The sequence below is a fragment of the Oncorhynchus clarkii genome, chromosome 16 (assembly GCF_045791955.1).
Source record: "Oncorhynchus clarkii lewisi isolate Uvic-CL-2024 chromosome 16, UVic_Ocla_1.0, whole genome shotgun sequence".
Classification (NCBI taxonomy): domain Eukaryota; kingdom Metazoa; phylum Chordata; class Actinopteri; order Salmoniformes; family Salmonidae; genus Oncorhynchus; species Oncorhynchus clarkii.
In genome coordinates this window covers 6087828-6107932 of record NC_092162.1, presented here as the reverse complement: position 1 = coordinate 6107932, position 20105 = coordinate 6087828, and the positions used below count along the sequence as shown (strand labels likewise).

Genomic DNA, 20105 nt, shown 5'->3' with positions numbered 1-20105 from the left:
ATACATTTCATACCACATTCATAAACCATACATTTCATACCACATTCATAAACCATACATTTCATACCACATTCATACCACATTCATAAACCATTCGTATCATACCACATTCATAAACCATACATTTCATACCACATTCATAACCCATACATTTCATACCACATTCATAAACCATACATTTCATACCACATTCATAAACCATACATTTCATACCACATTCATAAACCATACATGTCATACCACATTCATAAACCATACATGTCATACCACATTCATAAACCATACATTTCATACCACATTCATAAACCATACATATCATACCACATTCATAAACCATACATATCATACCACATTCATAAACCATACATGTCATACCACATTCATAAACCATACATTTCATACCACATTCATAAACCATACATATCATACCACATTCATAAACCATACATTTCATACCACATTCATAAACCATACATTTCATACCACATTCATAAACCATACATGTCATACCACATTCATAAACCATACATTTCATACCACATTCATAAACCATACATTTCATACCACATTCATAAACCATACATATCATACCACATTCATACCACATTCATAAACCATACATATCATACCACATTCATAAACCATACATTTCATACCACAGACAGAAACAGACAGACAGAGACACAGACAGACAGACAGACAGAAACAGACAGACAGAAACAGACAGACAGAAACAGACAGACAGACAGACAGACAGACGTACGGCCACAGTAGACATGGAAGCAGACAGACGGTCTGGGCAGACGGTAGACGTAGTATCCTCCTGTACAGGCCTTCACATCAACACTGGCATTCCACTGGCAACAGTTACTATTGAAGCTGGCACACACAGGAAGGGTCATGATACCATCCTGGGGCTAGGGGAGAGGGGGAGAGGGGAAGAGGGGGAGAGGGGGAGAGGGGAGAGGAGGAGACAGGGAGATGGGGAGAGAGGAGGAGACGGGGAGAGGGGAGAGGAGGAGAGGGGGAGAGGGGAGAGAGGAGGAGAGGAGGAGACAGGGAGACGGGGAAGAGGGGTAGAGGGGAAGGGGGGAGAGGGGGAGAGGGGAGAGGAGGAGAGGGGGGAGAGGGGGAGAGGGGAAGGGGGGAGAGGGGGAGAGGGGGGAGGGGAGAGGAGGAGAGGGGGGAGAGGGGAAGGGGGGAGAGGGGGAGAGGGGAAGGGGGGGAGACGGGGAGAGGAGGAGAGGGGAGGGGGAGAGGGGAAGGGGGGAGAGGGGGAGAGGGGAAGGGGGGAGAGGGGGGGGAGGGGAGAGGAGGAGAGGGGGGAGAGGGGGAGAGGGGAAGGGGGGAGAGGGGGAGAGGGGAAGGGGGGGAGACGGGGAGAGGAGGAGAGGGGAGGGGGAGAGGGGAAGAGGGGGAGAGGGGAGAGGAGGAGAGGGGGGAGAGGGGAAAGGGGGGAGAGGGGGAGAGGGGAAGGGGGGAGGGGGGAGACGGGGAGAGGAGGAGAGGGGAGAGGGGAAGATGGGGAGAGGGGAAGATGGGGAGAGGAGGAGAGGGGAGGGGGAGAGGGGGAGAGGGGAAGGGGGGGAGAGGGGGAGAGGGGAGAGGAGGAGAGGGGGGAGAGGGGAAAGGGGGGAGGGGGGGAGACGGGGAGAGGAGGAGAGGGGAGAGGGGAAGATGGGGAGAGGAGGAGAGGGGAGAGGAGGAGAGGTGGAGATGGGGAGAGGAGGAGAGGGGAGAGGAGGAGAGGGGAGAGGAGGAGAGGGGAGAGGAGGAGATGGGGAGAGGAGGAGAGGAGAGGGGGAGAGGGGGAGAGGGGAAGGGGGGGAGAGGTGGAGAGGGGAGAGGAGGAGACGGGGAGAGGGGAGAGGAGGAGACAGGGAGATGGGGAGAGAGGAGGAGACGGGGAGAGGGGAGAGGAGGAGACGGGGAGAGGGGAGAGGAGGAGACAGGGAGATGGGGAGAGAGGAGGAGACGGGGAGAGGGGAGAGGAGGAGACGGGGAGAGGGGAGAGGAGGAGACAGGGAGATGGGGAGAGAGGAGGAGACGGGGAGAGGAGGAGATGGGGAGAGGAGGAGAGGAGGAGAGGAGGAGAGGAGGAGAGGAGGAGAGGAGGAGAGGGGAATACGTTACTGTTCATTTGGTTGGAAGTTGACGTGGAGCCACTAGAACAAGAGAACATAAAGTGCCACAACAACAGGTCGGCTGGCAGCTTAGTTTCACATTTCTTTTGTATCATCCGGCACACAGGGTTTGAACCAGCAACCTTCTGTCTGCTGGTCCGCCTCTCTAACCTCTAGTCTACTAACCTGTGGGTGGCTCCCATTGAGCCAGATGGGGGCGTGGGTTCCACAGTGGTTCTCTTCGATGCAGAAAGTAGGCATGGCGTCTCCGGCCATCCCTGTGAAGCGGTACCACTCCCCTGACACACGGCTGTCACACAGGGGCACACTGCCAGATGAGTGGTTGACATGGTACTCTGTATTACGCCAAGGCTCATTCAGAGAGATGTAGGCAGAACACGGGTCCAGAGCTGGGGAGGGGGGAGAGGAGAGAGGTAGGGGGGGGGGGGGGTAGAGGAGAGAGGAGAGGAGAGGAAATGAGGAGAGGAGAGGAGAGGAGAGGAGAGGAGAGAGGTGGAGGGAGGGGGAGAGGAGAGGAGAGGAGAGGAGAGAGGTGGAGGGAGAGGAGAGAGGTGGGGAGGGGGGAGGAGATAGGTGGGGGGAGAGGAGAGGGGTGGGGGGAGAGGAGAGAAGAGAGGTGGAGGGAGAGGAGAGAAGAGAGGTGGGGGGAGAGGAGAGGAGAGAGGTGGGGGAGAGGAGAGAGGTGGAGGGAGAGGAGAGAGGTGGGGGGAGAGCAGAGAAGAGAGGTGGGGGGAGAGGAGAGAAGAGAGGTGGGGGGAGAAGAGAGGAGAGGAGAGAGGTGGGAGGATAAGAGAGGAGAGAGGTGGGGGGAGAGGAGAAAAGAGAGGTGGGGGAGAGGAGAGAAGAGAGGTGGGGGGAGAGGAGAGGAGAAAGGTGGAGGGAGAGGAGAGAAGAGAGGTGGGGGAGAGGAGAGGAGAGAAGAGAGGTGGGGGAGAGGAGAGAGTTGAGGTGGGTGGAGAGGAGAGAAGAGAGGTGGGGGGAGAGGAGAGAAGAGAGGTGGGAGGAGAGGAGAGAAGAGAGGTGGGGGGAGAGGAGAGGAGAGAGGTGAGAAGAGAGATGGGGGGAGAGGAGAGAAGTGAGGTGGGGGGAGAGGAGAGAAGAGAGGTGGGGGGAGAGGAGAGGGGTGGGGGGAGAGGAGAGGAGAGGAGAGAGGTGGGGGAGAGGGGAGAAGAGAGGTGGGGGAGAGGGGAGAAGAGAGGTGGGAGGAGAGGAGAGAAGAGAGGTGAGAAGAGAGATGGGGGGAGAGGAGAGAAGTGAGGTGGGGGGAGAGGAGAGAAGAGAGGTGGGGGGAGAGGAGAGAAGAGAGGTGGGGGGAGAGGAGAGGGGTGGGGGGAGAGGAGAGGAGAGAGGTGGGGGAGAGGGGAGAAGAGAGGTGGAGGGAGAGAAGAGAAGAGAGGTGGGGGGAGAGGAGAGAAGAGAGGTGGGGGGAGAGGAGAGAAGTGAGGAGAGGAGAAAGGTGGGGGGAGAGGAGAGAAATGAGGTGGGGGAGAGGAGAGGAGAAAGGTGGAGGGAGAGGAGAGAAGAGAGGTGGGGGAGAGGAGAGGAGAGAAGAGAGGTGGGGGAGAGGAGAGAAGTGAAGAGAAGAGGCGAGAGGAGAGGGGAGGGGGAGAGAAGGGGAGAGAGGAGAGGTGGGGAGAGGGGAGAGAAGAGAAGAGGAGAGAGGAGAGGAGAGGGGGAGAGAAGAGAGGAGAGGAGAGGGGAGAGAAGAGAAGAGGAGAGAGGAGAGGAGAGGGGGAGAGAAGAGAGGAGAGGAGAGCAGTTTAGATAGAGGAGTGTTTCAGATGGTACTCTGTAGTACACCAGGGTTCATTCAGAGAGATGTAGGCAGAACACGGGTCCAGAGCTGGGGAGGGGGGAGAGGAGAGAGGTGGGGGGGGGGGAGAGAGAGGGAGCAAGACTCATCTCTTCAGTGGGTCATATGATTGAGTGTAGTCTGGCCCAGGAGTGGGAAGGTGAACGGAAAGGCTCTGGAGCAACGAACCGCCCTTGCTGTCTCTGCCTGGCCGGTTCCCCTCTTTCCACTGGGATTCTCTGCCTCTAACCCTATTACAGGGGCTGAATCACTGGCTTACTGGGGCTCTCTCATGCCGTCCCTGGAAGGGGTGCGTCACCTGAGTGGGTTGATTCACTGATGTGGTCATCCTGTCTGGGTTGGCGCCCCCCCCCCCCTTGGGTTGTGCCGTGGCGGAGATCTTTGTGGGCTACAGCATGAACATTTGAACAACTTGGCCATGTTCTGTTATAATCTCCACCCGGCACAGCCAGAAGAGGACTGGCCACCCCACATAGCCTGGTTCCTCTCTAGGTTTCTTCCTAGGTTTTGGCCTTTCTAGGGAGTTCTTCCTAGCCACCGTGCTTCTACACCCTGCATTGCTTGCTGTTTGGGGTTTTAGGCTCGGTTTCTGTACAGCACTTTGAGATATCAGCTGATGTACGAAGGGCTATATAAATAAATGTGATTTGATTTGATTTGATAAATATACAAAAAGGGTTCTGGTCAAGAGTAGTCAAGATCTAGGAGTTAGGATGTATAGGAGATAGGAGATAGGTTGTATAAGAGCTAGGAGTTAGGAGATATACAGTGCCTTGCGAAAGTATTCGGCCCCCTTGAACTTTGCGACCTTTTGCCACATTTCAGGCTTCAAACGTAAAGATATAAAACTGTATTTTTTTGTGAAGAATCAACAACAAGTGGGACACAATCATGAAGTGGAACGACATTTATTGGATATTTCAAACTTTTTTAACAAATCAAAAACTGAAAAATTGGGCGTGCAAAATTATTCAGCCCCTTTACTTTCAGTGCAGCAAACTCTCTCCAGACGTTCAGTGAGGATCTCTGAATGATCCAATGTTGACCTAAATGACTAATGATGATAAATACAATCCACCTGTGTGTAATCAAGTCTCCGTATAAATGCACCTGCACTGTGATAGTCTCAGAGGTCCGTTAAAAGCGCAGAGAGCATCATGAAGAACAAGGAACACACCAGGCAGGTCCGAGATACTGTTGTGAAGAAGTTTAAAGCCGGATTTGGATACAAAAATATTTCCCAAGCTTTAAACATCCCAAGGAGCACTGTGCAAGCGATAATATTGAAATGGAAGGAGTATCAGACCACTGCAAATCTACCAAGACCTGGCCGTCCCACTAAACTTTCAGCTCATACAAGGAGAAGACTGATCAGAGATGCAGCCAAGAGGCCCATGATCACTCTGGATGAACTGCAGAGATCTACAGCTGAGGTGGGAGACTCTGTCCATAGGACAACAATCAGTCGTATATTGCACAAATCTGGCCTTTATGGAAGAGTGGCAAGAAGAAAGCCATTTCTTAAAGATATCCATAAAAAGTGTAGTTTAAAGTTTGCCACAAGCCACCTGGGAGACACACCAAACATGTGGAAGAAGGTGCTCTGCTCAGATGAAACCAAAATTGAACTTTTTGGCAACAACGCAAAACGTTATGTTTGGCGTAAAAGCAACACAGCTGAACACACCATCCCCACTGTCAAACATGGTGGTGGCAGCATCATGGTTTGGGCCTGCTTTTCTTCAGCAGGGACAGGGAAGATGGTTAAAATTGATGGGAAGATGGATGGAGCCAAATACAGGACCATTCTGGAAGAAAACCTGATGGAGTCTGCAAAAGACCTGAGACTGGGACGGAGATTTGTCTTCCAACAAGACAATGATCCAAAACATAAAGCAAAATCTAGAATGGAATGGTTCAAAAATAAACATATCCAGGTGTTAGAATGGCCAAGTCAAAGTCCAGACCTGAATCCAATCGAGAATCTGTGGAAAGAACTGAAAACTGCTGTTCACAAATGCTCTCCATCCAACCTCACTGAGCTCGAGCTGTTTTGCAAGGAGGAATGGGAAAAAATTTCAGTCTCTCGATGTGCAAAACTGATAAAGACATACCCCAAGCGACTTACAGCTGTAATCGCAGCAAAAGGTGGCGCTACAAAGTATTAACTTAAGGGGGCTGAATAATTTTGCACGCCCAATTTTTCAGTTTTTGATTTGTTAAAAAAGTTTGAAATATGCAATAAATGTCGTTCCACTTCATGATTGTGTCCCACTTGTTGTTGATTCTTCACAAAACAATACAGTTTTATATCTTTATGTTTGAAGCCTGAAATGTGGCAAAAGGTCGCAAAGTTCAAGGGGGCCGAATACTTTCGCAAGGCACTGTATATATAAAGGGTTCTATATATATATATGTCTGCCTGTATATATATATACACAGGTGTGTGTGTGTGTGTGTGTGTGTGTGTGTGTGTGTGTGTGTGTGTGTGTGTGTGTGTGTGTGTGTGTGGAGAGAGAGAGACAGAGAGACAACAAGTTAATCAATGGTTGTCCACAGGGGAACAAACGACTGTAGAGTAATTCCCTTCGGCTGTAAACCATCTCTATTGACAGCATAGAGAGACAGAGAGAAACAACACGACCAGGAGCCAGCTGGGATGTAGAAGAGTTAGGAGATAGGATGTATAAGAGCTAGGAGATAGGATGTAGAAGAGCTAGGAGTTAGGATGTAGAAGAGCTTGGAGTTAGGATGTATAAGAGCTAGGAGTTAGGATGTAGAAGAGCTAGGAGTTAGGATGTATAGGAGATAGGAGATAGGATGTATAGGAGATAGGAGATAGGTTGTATAAGAGATAGGAGATAGGTTGTATAAGAGCTAGGAGTTAGGATGTATAAGAGCTGGGAGTTAGGATGTATAAGAGCTAGGAGTTAGGAGATAAGATGTATAAGAGCTAGGAGTTAGGATGTAGAAGAGCTAGGAGTTAGGATGTATAAGAGCTAGGAGTTAGGATGTAGAAAAGCTAGGAGTTAGGATGTAGAAAAGCTAGGAGTTAGGATGTATAAGAGTTTGGATGTATAAGAGCTAGGAGTTAGGAGATAGGAGCTAGGAGTTAGGAAATAGGATGTATAAGAGCTAGGAGTTAGGATGTATAAGAGCTAGGAGTTAGGATGTATAAGAGCTAGAAGTTAGAATGTATGAGAGCTAGGAGTTAGGATGTATAAGAGCTAGGAGTTAGGAGATAGGATGTATAAGAGCTAGGAGTTAGGAGATAGGAAATAGGATGTATAAGAGCTAGGAGTTAGGATGTATAAGAGCTTGGAGTTAGGATGTATAAGAGCTAGGAGTTAGGATGTAGAAGAGCTAGGAGTTAGGATGTATAGGAGATAGGAGATAGGTTGTATAAGAGATAGGAGATAGGTTGTATAAGAGCTAGGAGTTAGGATGTATAAGAGCTGGGAGTTAGGATGTATAAGAGCTAGGAGTTAGGAGATAAGATGTATAAGAGCTAGGAGTTAGGATGTAGAAGAGCTAGGAGTTAGGATGTATAAGAGCTAGGAGTTAGGATGTAGAAAAGCTAGGAGTTAGGATGTAGAAAAGCTAGGAGTTAGGATGTATAAGAGTTTGGATGTATAAGAGCTAGGAGTTAGGAGATAGGAGCTAGGAGTTAGGAAATAGGATGTATAAGAGCTAGGAGTTAGGATGTATAAGAGCTAGGAGTTAGGATGTATAAGAGCTAGAAGTTAGAATGTATGAGAGCTAGGAGTTAGGATGTATAAGAGCTAGGAGTTAGGAGATAGGATGTATAAGAGCTAGGAGTTAGGAGATAGGAAATAGGATGTATAAGAGCTAGGAGTTAGGATGTATAAGAGCTAGGAGTTAGGATGTATAAGAGCTAGGAGTTAGGATGTATAAGAGCTAGGATGTATAAGAGTTAGGAGATAGGATGTATCAGAGCTAGGAGTTAGGAGATAGGAGATTGAGAGTTAGGGGCTACAGTGATTCTTCCTTTAAAAGTGTTGAGCTCTGGCAACACTGGTTGGCAGTTAAATAACGTGCCAATAGAATTCTGCAGCACCCTACAAGCTGTGCTGCAGTACGGCACACCTTTTAACGGAAGACCCACTGTAGGAGTTAGGAGCTAGGAACTAGGGGATAGGAGCTAGGAACTATGGGATAGGAGCTAGGAACTAGGGGATAGGAGCTAGGAACTATGGGATAGGAGCTAGGAACTAGGGGATAGGAGCTAGGAACTATGGGATAGGAGCTAGGAACTAGGGGATAGGAGCTAGGAACTAGGGGATAGGAGCTAGGAACTAGGGGATAGGAGCTAGGAACTAGGGGATAGGAGCTAGGAACTAGGGGATAGGAGCTAGGAACTATGAGCAAGAGAATAGGAGCTAGGGGATAGGATATAGGATATAAAGGAGATAGGAGCTCAGGGATAGGAGCTAGGAACTCTGAGCTAGGGATTAGGAGCTAGGGGATAGGATATAGGATACAAAGGAGCTAGGGGATAGAAGCTAGGAACTAGGAGCTAGAAAACAGGATCTAGGAACTAGAAACTATGAGCAAGGGGATAGGAGCTAGTAACTATGAGCTAGAGAATCGGAGCTAGGGGATAGGAGACAGGATATAAAGGAGCTAGGGGATAGGAGCTTGAAACTATGAACTTGGGAATAGGACCTAGGGGATAGGAGATAGGATATAAAGGAGATAGGGGAGCTAGGGGATAGGAACAAGAAGCTAGAGAATAGGATATAGGAAAAACAGAAAACCAGCAGACTCCGGACCTTGTAGGTTCAGGTCCCTGGTTCAAACCCAGTGAGGGATAGGGATGGAAGCAATGAGGAGATAGGAGCTAAGGGCTAGGAGCTAAGGGCTAGGAACTAAGAGCTAGAAACTAAGGGCTAGGAGCTAAGGGCTAGGAGCTAAGGGCTAGGAGCTAAGGGCTAGGAGCTAAGGGCTAGGAGCTAAGGGCTAGGAGCTAAGGGCTAGGAACTAAGGGCTAGGAACTAAGGGCTAGGAGATAGAAGAGCAGTCAACTCCTTCACACAGGAACGATTGATGTCAAAACAGACAAACAGGAAGAATTGGAGGCCACAGCTGGCTGGAAGTAGAGGACCAAGTCAAGGATACCAACATGAAAACACACACACACACACACAACCCCCCACTCCACACACACACACACACCCACTCCACACAAACACAGCCCCCCACTCCACACACACACACAACCCCCGACCACACACACACACAACCCCCCACTCCACACACACACACAACCCCCCACTCCACACACACACACACACAACCCCACACTCCACACACACAACCCCCCACTCCACACACACACACAACCCCCCACTCCACACACACACACACACACACACACACACACACACACACACACACACACACACACACACACACACACACACACAACCCCCCACTCCACACACACACACAACCCCCCACTCCACACACACACACAACCCCCCACTCCACACACACACACAACCCCCCACTCCACACACACACAGCCCCCCACTCCAAACTGTTTTGAGTTAACTTCCTGAATTAACTGCCCTCAATTCAATTTGACTCCAGACAATGAGGACTCTGAGTCAGCTAATATAAATCTCTATAAGTCTGGAACAGTAATGGTACAGGGCAACAACCCCAAACAGTCTCAGCTGGACTTTCACCTGATCAAAGAATTAGCCCAGCAGGAGAAGCTCTCCCTTGAGAAAGATGCCCCCCACTCCGAGAGGGTCAGACCAGACCTCTTCATTATATAACCTCACAGACGAGCCACCCCAAGCGGAAAGTCAACCTCGCAGCAGAGTACTACCCCCTCATTGAAATTAAGAATACATTTACCCAGCTGGAGGTAAGGCAGGTAGAGGTGGAACAGCAGGTGATTACACTCCAGTCAGCACAGACCCAGACAACATTCCAGCACAACAACACCCCCTTAACCAGACCCAGGGAGCTGGAGGTGGAGAGACATATCTGCACTCTGGACAGTGGTGAGACAACTTCAACAGGAGAAAGAGCAGGAGAAGAACAGAGCACTAGAGGAGAGGATCAGACTGCTGGAGGAGAGGGTGAGGGGGATGGAGGAGAGCGTGAGGGGGACGGAGGAGAGGTTGAGGGGGATGGCGTGTGACAGAGAACAACCTACTAGAGAGGTGGCCACCCCCACAGAGAAGCCAGCAGAACAGCCAACCTCAGCTCCCGACAAAAGTCTTGACACCATAGCAGAACAGTCCACCCCTGACCATAGCGTCGAAATCACAGCGGGACAGACAAATGAAGAATCCCAAGCAGAATCCCCCCCCAATCAGCCAACCTGATAGCCCTCCTGACAATCCCCCTACACACACACACACACACACACAAGAGGGCAAACAGACAAACACAAGACACAGATTGTACTCCTTATGGACTCAAACAGAAAATATATACAAGAAGAAAAACTAGTTCCCAAACACATAGTGTCTAAACACCCAGCATACACTAGACCTTCTGTCTGAGGACCAACTAGGCTCACCCGGCCACATAATAAAACACACAGGCACAAATGACCTGAGGGCACAGCAGGAAAATGGTGGCCACAGCACTGAAGGGAGTGATTGAAAAAGCTTAATTCTACTATCCCCAACGCACAAGGGGTTATCTCCACCCTGCTACCACGAAAAGACGTCCACCCTGCCACAATACAGCGGGTAAACGCAATTGTTTCCCGTGACTGTGCCTCAAAACCAAATGTTTTCCTGGCCCACCACTCCACCCTGGACTAGAACAGCCTCTATGACCAGGTCCACCACTCCACCCTGGACTTGAACAGCCTCTATGACCAGGTCCACCACTCCACCCTGGACTAGAACAGCCTCTATGACCAGGTCCACCACTCCACCCTGGACTTGAACAGCCTCTATGACCAGGTCCACCACTCCACCCTGGACTAGAACAGCCTCTATGACCAGGTCCACCACTCCACCCTGGACTTGAACAGCCTCTATGACCAGGTCCACCACTCCACCCTGGACTTGAACAGCCTCTATGACCAGGTCCACCTCTCCACCCTGGACTTGAACAGCCTCTATGACCAGGTCCACCACTCCACCCTGGACTTGAACAGCCTCTATGACCAGGTCCACCGCTCCACCCTGGACTTGAACAGCCTCTATGACCAGGTCCACCACTCCACCCTGGACCTGAACAGCCTCTATGACCAGGCCCACCACTCCACCCTGGACCTGAACAGCCTCTATGACCAGGTCCACCACTCCACCCTGGACTTGAACAGCCTCTATGACCAGGTCCACCACTCCACCCTGGACTTGAACAGCCTCTATGACCAGGTCCACCACTCCACCCTGGACTTGAACAGCCTCTATGACCAGGTCCACCACTCCACCCTGGACTTGAACAGCCTCTATGACCAGGTCCACCACTCCACCCTGGACTTGAACAGCCTCTATGACCAGGTCCACCACTCCACCCTGGACTTGAACAGCCTCTATGACCAGGTCCACCTCTACAAGGCAGCAGTGCACACCACTCCACCCTGGACTAGAACAGCCTCTATGACCAGGTCCACCACTCCACCCTGGACTAGAACAGCCTCTATGACCAGGTCCACCTCTACAAGGCAGCAGTGCACACCACTCCACCCTGGACTAGAACAGCCTCTATGACCAGGTCCACCTCTCCACCCTGGACTTGAACAGCCTCTATGACCAGGTCCACCACTCCACCCTGGACTTGAACAGCCTCTATGACCAGGTCCACCACTCCACCCTGGACTTGAACAGCCTCTATGACCAGGTCCACCACTCCACCCTGGACTTGAACAGCCTCTATGACCAGGTCCACCACTCCACCCTGGACTAGAACAGCCTCTATGACCAGGTCCACCTCTACAAGGCAGCAGTGCACACCACTCCACCCTGGACTAGAACAGCCTCTATGACCAGGTCCACCTCTACAAGGCAACAGGGCCCACCACTCCACCCTGGACTAGAACAGCCTCTATGACCAGGTCCACCTCTACAAGGCAGCAGTGCACACCACTCCACCCTGGACTTGAACAGCCTCTATGACCAGGTCCACCACTCCACCCTGGACTAGAACAGCCTCTATGACCAGGTCCACCTCTACAAGGCAGCAGTGCACACCACTCCACCCTGGACTTGAACAGCCTCTATGACCAGGTCCACCTCTACAAGGCAGCAGTGCACACCACTCCACCCTGGACTAGAACAGCCTCTATGACCAGGTCCATCTCTACAAGGCAGCAGGGCCCATCTTCACCTGGACCCTAAAGGACATCACTCTCAAACGCAGCTCCAACACTTCACACAGGAGCAACAGATCAATAGACACCCCGCCCAGACCATCGAGATACTCTCCCAGACTTGCGGGACCCCCGGACCTACACATAGAGGACCCACACCGAGAGGACCTACATCCAGACCACAACACCACCAGCCACTTCCACACCCCCACCCCAACCATGCCCACACCCCATTTAGGCCCCCCTCAGATTAGACCTATGCCCCTCCTGCCCACCCCATCCCCCCAAAGAGGGCCTCATCATGGAAGTCACACATACGCCCAGGTAGTGAGCGGGCAAACAGGCCCAACCCGCACTCTTACACTAGCCCAAACCAATGGCATGTACCAGATGCTCAGCAGGCTCTGCTCACACTTACTGGCCTGAGGTCAAACCATACAACCAACAACATTGGACACTTTATGGAACACAACGCCTTCACTATCTCATCCTGGAATATCCAAGGCCTGACGTCATCTGCCTTTGGCCTAAAGAGCAGGAACCTGGAAATACAGAAATTGTCATCCTACAAGAAACATGGTATAGAGGAGACGGACCCACTGGTTGCCCTCTAGGTTACAGAGAGCTGGTAGTCCCGTCCACCAAACTACCAGGTGTGAAACATCGTATAGAGGAGATGGACCCACTGGTTGCCCTCTAGGTTACAGAGAGCTGATAGTCCCATCCACCACACTACCAGGTGGGTGGTATAGAGGAGACGGACCCACTGGTTGTCCTCTAGGTTACAGAGAGCTGGTAGTCCCGTCCACCAAACTACCAGGTGTGAAACATGGTATAGAGGAGACGGACCCACTGGTTGCCCTCTAGGTTACAGAGAGCAGGTAGACCCATCCACCACACTACCAGGTGGGTGGTATAGAGGAGACGGACCCACTGGTTGCCCTCTAGGTTACAGAGAGCTGGTAGTCCCATCCACCAAACTACCAGGTGTGAAACATGGTATAGAGGAGACGGACCCACTGGTTGCCCTCTAGGTTACAGAGAGCTGGTAGTCCCATCTACCACACTACCAGGTGTGAAAAGGGGAAGGGACTCAGGGGGTTTGCTACTTTGGTGTAGAGCAGACCTAACTCACTCCATTAAATTAATCAAAACAGGAACATTTTATATTTGGCTAGAAATTCAAAAGGAAATTATCCTAACAGAGAAAAATGTCCTCCTTTGTGCTACCTATATCCCCCCACTAGAATCCCCATACTTTAATGAAGACAGCTTCTCCATACTGGAGGGGGAAATCAAACATTTGCAGGCCCAGGGACATGTACTAGTCTGTGGTGACCTAAATGCCAGAACCGGACAAGAACCTGACACCCTCAGCACACAGGGGGACAAACACCTACCTGGAGGTGACAGCATTCCCTCCCCCATATGCCCCCCTAGGTACAACTATGACAACATAACCAACAAAAACAGGTCACAACTCCTGCAGCTCTGTCACACGCTGGGTATGTACATAGTCAACGGTAGGCTTCGAGGGGACTCCTATGGTAGGTACACCTATAGCTCATCTCTTGGCAGTAGTACTGTAGACTACTTTATCACTGACCTCAACCCAGAGTCTCTCAGAGCGTTCACAGTTAGCCCACTGACACCCCTATCACAGATCACAGTCTACTTGAACAGAGCAATACTCAATCATGAGGCATCAAGGCCAAAAGAACTGAATAATATTAAGAAATGCTATAGATGGAAGGAAAGTAGTGTGGAAACCTACCAAAAAACAATTAGACAACAACAAATTCAATCCCTTTTAGACAACTTCCTGTACAAAATGTTCCACTGTAATAGTGAAGGTGTAAACTTGGCAGTAGAAATTAAGAGCAGAGTTAATGACTATGGCCATTAGAGGACTGTGGGCCCTGGCTACAGAGCAGAGTTAATGACTATGGCCATTAGAGGACTGTGGGTCATGGCTACAGAGCAGAGTTAATGACTATGGCCATTAGAGGACTGTGGGTCATGGCTACAGAGCAGAGTTAATGACTATGGCCATTAGAGGACTGTGGGCCCTGGCTACAGAGCAGAGTTAATGACTATGGCCATTAGAGGACTGTGGGTCATGGCTACAGAGCAGAGTTAATGACTATGGCCATTAGAGAACTGTGGGTCATGGCTACAGAGCAGAGTTAATGACTATGGCCATTAGAGGACTGTGGGTCCTGGCTACAGAACAGAGTTAATGACTATGGCCATTAGAGGACCGTGGGTCCTGGCTACAGAACAGAGTTAATGACTATGACCATCAGAGGACCGTGGGTCCTGGCTACAGAGAAGTCATGCAGAAGCGTACTAAAGCTGAACAGTATCAATCTCTCACAGCCTAATGGTCTGTGGACTAGGGGCCCTGGTCTAAAGCAGTGCACTATCTAGGGAATAGGCTGCCATTTGTGACATAGCCTTGATTACCTGCACTCATCCAAACATGCTCACGGAGAGAGACAGGGAGAAAGTGTTTTAGACCGAAGATCCATCGTCAGCAGAAACAAATGAAACGACTGTCAAGACAATTTAGTCTGTTGTTTAAACAACAAGTTGTAATATGCAAAAGTTTTTTCGTGTGAGTCATGCACACATTTAAAAAAAAAAATTAAAAACCCACACACACAGTCTACACATCCTCAGGCTTACTATACGCTACACACGACATCTATGTTACACAGGAAGATCAACGGAGGACCGACTAGATTCCCGTACACAACCATATGTCCACTGTTGTTGCCATTATTCTACTTTATGGATCGGGAGGAAACATAAGTATTTTTTTACAATGGCACCATAGTATGCTGTAACAGTGACACATTGATTCCCCCCTGCTGTCTGTGTTATGGGCGCGTAAAGGACACCTAGAGACGGGTACTCACCGATGGCTTCCGCAGTGGGTGTGTGCTGTAGGAGCACGGTTAACAGGAACGATATCATTACCACGAACACTTCAACTTTCCCCTGGTTACCAACTCCTCGGGTCATCTCAGCACCTGGAATCAGACTGTTAAACGAGACTATGCCGGTAGACAATAGGAATCCGAGCTCAGTCTGTGTCCGAGTATGTCGGTCTGGTGTGTCGGCCTGTGTATCTGTCTCTGAGTGTCCGTCAACGTGTCTCTGAGTGTGTGAGGTTTCTTGAAAAACGTTAACAGGGTCTTTAATAGACAGCTTATCTGTGTATCTACGTACAGAAATGAGGGCTTGGCCAGAGGGTAGGAGTTTGGTGTGTGTCAGAGTACATTAGTCTCACCTTGACCTGATGGGTTCAGTGACAGCACCATCCTCCCATTGTTCCGCAGGCCGATCTTATCCACAGAACCAGCCCAGCCCTAGATTACACACACACACACACACACACACACACACACACACACACACACACACACACACACACACACACACTCTCTTCTCCATCACTCATCCTCCCTCCACCTCACCTCTCAACCCTTCTTCATTCTCTCTCTCCCTGTCCTCAGGACTTGTCCTCGCTCCTCCTCCATTCTCTCTCTCTGTCCTCAGGACTTGTCCTCGCTCCTCCTCCATTCTCTCTCTCTCCTTCCTCAGAACTTGTCCTCGCTCCTCCTCCATTCTCTCTGTCCTCAGGACTTGTCCTCGCTCCTCCTCCATTCTCTCTCTCTCTGTCCTCAGGACATCTTGTCCTCGCTCCTCCTCCATTCTTTCTCTCTGTCCTGAGGACTTGTCCTCGCTCATCCTCCATTCTCTCTCTCTCTGTCCTCAGGACATCTTCTTGTCCTCACTCCTCCTCCCTTCTTTCTCTCTGTCCTCAGGACTTGTCCTCACTCCTCCTCCATTCTTTCTCTCTGTCCTGAGGACTTGTCCTCGCTCCTCCTCCATTCTCTCTCTCTCTGTCCTCAGGACATCTTCTTGTCCTCACTCCTCCTCCCTTCTTTCTCTCTGTCCTCAGGACTTGTCCTCACTCCTCCTCCATTCTTTCTCTCTGTCCTCAGGACTTGTCCTCGCTCCTCCTCCATTCTCTCTCTCTCTGTCCTCAGGACATCTTCTTGTCCTCACTCCTCCTCCATTCTTTCTCTCTGTCCTCAGGACTTGTCCTCGCTCCTCCTCCATTCTCTCTCTCTCTGTCCTCAGGACATCTTCTTGTCCTCACTCCTCCTCCATTCTTTCTCTCTGTCCTCAGGACTTGTCCTCACTCCTCCTGCATTCTCTCTCTCTCTGTCCTCAGGACATCTTCTTGTCCTCACTCCTCCTCCATTCTTTCTCTCTCTGTCCTCAGGACTTGTCCTCGCTCCTCCTCCATTCTCTCTCCCTCTGTCCTCAGGACATCTTCTTGTCCTCACTCCTCCTCCATTCTTTCTCTCTGTCCTCAGGACTTGTCCTCGCTCCTCCTCCATTCTCTCTCTCTCTGTCCTCAGGACATCTTCTTGTCCTCACTCTTCCTCCATTCTTTCTCTCTGTCCTCAGGACTTGTCCTCGCTCCTCCTGCATTCTCTCTCTCTCTGTCCTCAGGACATCTTCTTGTCCTCGCTCCTCCTCCATTCTCTCTCCCTCTGTCCTCAGGACATCTTCTTGTCCTCACTCCTCCTCCATTCTTTCTGTCTCTCCACAAGAAATACAGTTCATGTGCTGTTGAAATACTCTGTCTATCTCTGACCACAGAGAACATTAGCTGATTGAGTTCTGGCTGACCAGTTTACTGTCTATCTGCCTTTATAATGTGGAATTATCAATGATTATACTCTCTCTCTATCATTCTCCTAGCAGTAATTTCTGTTCCTTGAAGTGCTTCCATTCTTATCCTTCCATTTTTAAGAAAGGTCCGGAAAGACAGAACAATGACGTAATCAGTCATGGCAACACGTGAGACAGTGTGATGTATCTGTCTCTGAACCATGTCTTTCTCTTCCCATTGGGCAAACAGACAGACAAACCAGAGCAGCTTGATCCTACATATTAGATTAGGCCTTTTAAAGGGTCCCTATCCTCTACCCTGCTACCCTAGAAGTGTGCACTTGACTCCTGGCATGGAATGGACAGGTATAAGAAACATGGGGAGTGAGCAAGTGCACACTTGAAGGAGAAAGGTAGGGAGTACCTCTACCCCCAGTCCATTGTCCTTACCCCCAGTCCATTGTCCTTACCCCCAGTCCATTGTCCTTACCCCCAGTCCATTGTCCTTTACCCCCAGTCCATTGTCCTTTACCCCCAGTCCATTGTCCTTTACCCCCAGTCCATTGTCCTCTACCCCCAGTCCATTGTCCTCTACCCCCAGTCCATTGTCCTTACCCACAGACCATTGTCCTTTACCTCCAGTCCATTGTCCTTACCCCCAGTCCATTGTCCTTTACCCCCAGTCCAATGTCCTTACCCCCAGTCCAACGTCCCTAACCCCAGTCCATTGTCCTTACCCTAAGGCCATTGTCCTTACCCCCAGTCCAATGTCCTCTACCCCCAGTCCATTGTCCTTACCCTAAGGCCATTGTCCTTACCCCCAGTCCAATGTCCTCTACCCCCAGTCCATTGTCCTCTACCCCCAGTCCATTGTCCTTTACCCCCAGTCCATTGTCCTTTACCCCCAGTCCAATGTCCTTACCCCCAGTCCAATGTCCTCTACCCCCAGTCCAACGTCCTTACCAGTCCAATGTCCTCTACCCCCAGTCCATTGTCCTCTACCCCCAGGCCATTGTCCTCTACCCCCAGGCCATTGTCCTCTACCCCCAGTCGAATGTCCTTACCCCCAGTCGAATGTCCTTTACCTCCAGTCCAATGTCCTTACCCCCAGTCCATTGTCCTCACCCCCAGTCCATTGTCCTTACCCCCAGTCCATTGTCCTCTACCCCCAGTCCATTGTCCTCTACCCCCAGTCCATTGTCCTCTACCCCCAGTCCATTGTCCTCTACCCCCAGTCCATTGTCCTTACCCCCAGTCCAATGTCCTTACATCCAGGCAAATGTCCTTACCCCCAGTCCATTGTCCTCTACCCCCAGTCCATTGTCCTTACCCCCAGTCCAATGTCCTTACCTCCAGTCCATTGTCCTTACCCCAGTCCATTGTCCTCTACCCCCAGTCCATTGTCCTCTACCCCCAGTCCATTGTCCTCTACCCCAGTCCATTGTCCTTACCCCCAGTCCAATGTCCTCTACCCCCAGTCCAATGTCCTTACCCCCAGTCCATTGTCCTCTACCCCCAGTCCATTGTCCTCTACCCCCAGTCCAATGTCCTTACCTCCAGTCCATTGTCCTTACCCCCAGTCCATTGTCCTCTACCCCCAGTCCATTGTCCTCTACCCCCAGTCCATTGTCCTCTACCCCCAGTCCAATGTCCTTACCTCCAGTCCAATGTCCTTACCTCCAGTCCAATGTCCTTACCTCCAGTCCATTGTCCTTACCCCCAGTCCATTGTCCTTACCCCCAGTCCATTGTCCTCTACCCCCAGTCCATTGTCCTTTACCCCCAGTCCATTGTCCTTTACCCCCAGTCCATTGTACTCTACCCCCAGTCCATTGTCCTTTACCCCCAGTCCATTGTCCTTTACCCCCAGTCCATTGTCCTCTACCCCCAGTCCATTGTCCTCTACCCCCAGTCCATTGTCCTCTACCCCCAGTCCATTGTCCTCTACACCCAGTCCATTGTCCTCTACACCCAGTCCATTGTCCTCTACCCCCAGTCCATTGTTCTTACCCCCAGTCCAATGTCCTTACCTCCAGTCCAATGTCCTCTACCCCCAGTCCATTCCCTTAAATCCATGAGGGGGAGTGTAAAATCGATACAGAGGGTTGAGAATAAGACCCCAGGTTACAGGGTATTAACTAAAGTGAGCATGTCTTCCTCTGAATATATGTTTGGGCACAAATCTCTGACTGCTCTCACCTATAAAACCTAATGGTCTTTGCAGTGTCAGAGGAGAAGGTGGTCCAAGCTGTCCTGACTCAGGGAGAGTCTGCTTTTTCTCTAATTAAATTACTGGGTTCTTGAATCAATGAGCTGTTAGGAGAAATTAAATGGAACGTTACCAAATGTGTCTGTCAGCCTTCTGATGTCATTACTTTTTTTGTGGATGGACACACCTCCGTCCTCCATCTATCCTTCTCTCTTTCTATCCCCTCTCTGTCCTGCTCTCTCTGGAGTGGTCAATGAAACCCCCCATTACAATAGGTATGGAACCCAGGCTGCCATCAGAGTACAGTATTCTACAGAGGCGCACAACTTTCGTTGACACATACAGAGGTCGACAGAGGGATCAAACCCAGAACGGGTAACTGGGAGTGTAAATGGTCTTTTCCAGGAGGCATGCCGTGACATGTCAGGCCTATCTGAGAAGGATACAGGAAGAACTAGGGGTGAGAGAGAACCGGAGGAACGTGTCAAGGACTTGTTGTAAACATGCATGAGAGACCTAGATCACATCCATCACTACACGACATAAACTATCACTACCAACATTACACTACACAACAAACCATCACTACAAACCATCACTACACGACATAAACTATCACTACCAATATTACACTACACAACAAACCGTCCCCTACAAATCATCACTACAGAACAAACCATCACTACAAACCATCACTACCAACATTAAACTACACAACAAACCATCACTACAAACCATCACTACACAACAAACCATCACTACCAACATTACACTACACAACAAACCATCACTACACGACATAAACTATCACTACCAACGTTACACTACACAACAAACCATCACTACACGACATAAACTATCACTACCAATATTACACTACACAACAAACCATCACTACAAACCATCACTACACAACAAACCATCACTACCAACATTAAAC

At 50.2% G+C, this 20105-nt stretch overlaps 1 protein-coding gene across 2 annotated transcripts in view; it reads right to left on the bottom strand.

Annotated features, from left to right (window-relative positions):
• Positions 1-15263, bottom strand: part of LOC139367413 (oncoprotein-induced transcript 3 protein-like) — a 29596-nt gene extending 14333 nt beyond the window's left edge. For both annotated transcript variants that reach the window (XM_071105618.1, XM_071105619.1), the window contains exons 1-3: positions 15187-15263; positions 2310-2533; positions 764-917 (exon numbers count right to left, since the gene is read on the bottom strand). In XM_071105618.1, coding sequence (XP_070961719.1) covers positions 764-917; positions 2310-2533; positions 15187-15244 — 436 coding nt within the window. In that variant the 5' untranslated portion in view covers positions 15245-15263. The remainder of the gene's footprint in view (positions 1-763; positions 918-2309; positions 2534-15186) is intronic.
• Positions 15264-20105: the final 4842 nt, after the last annotated feature.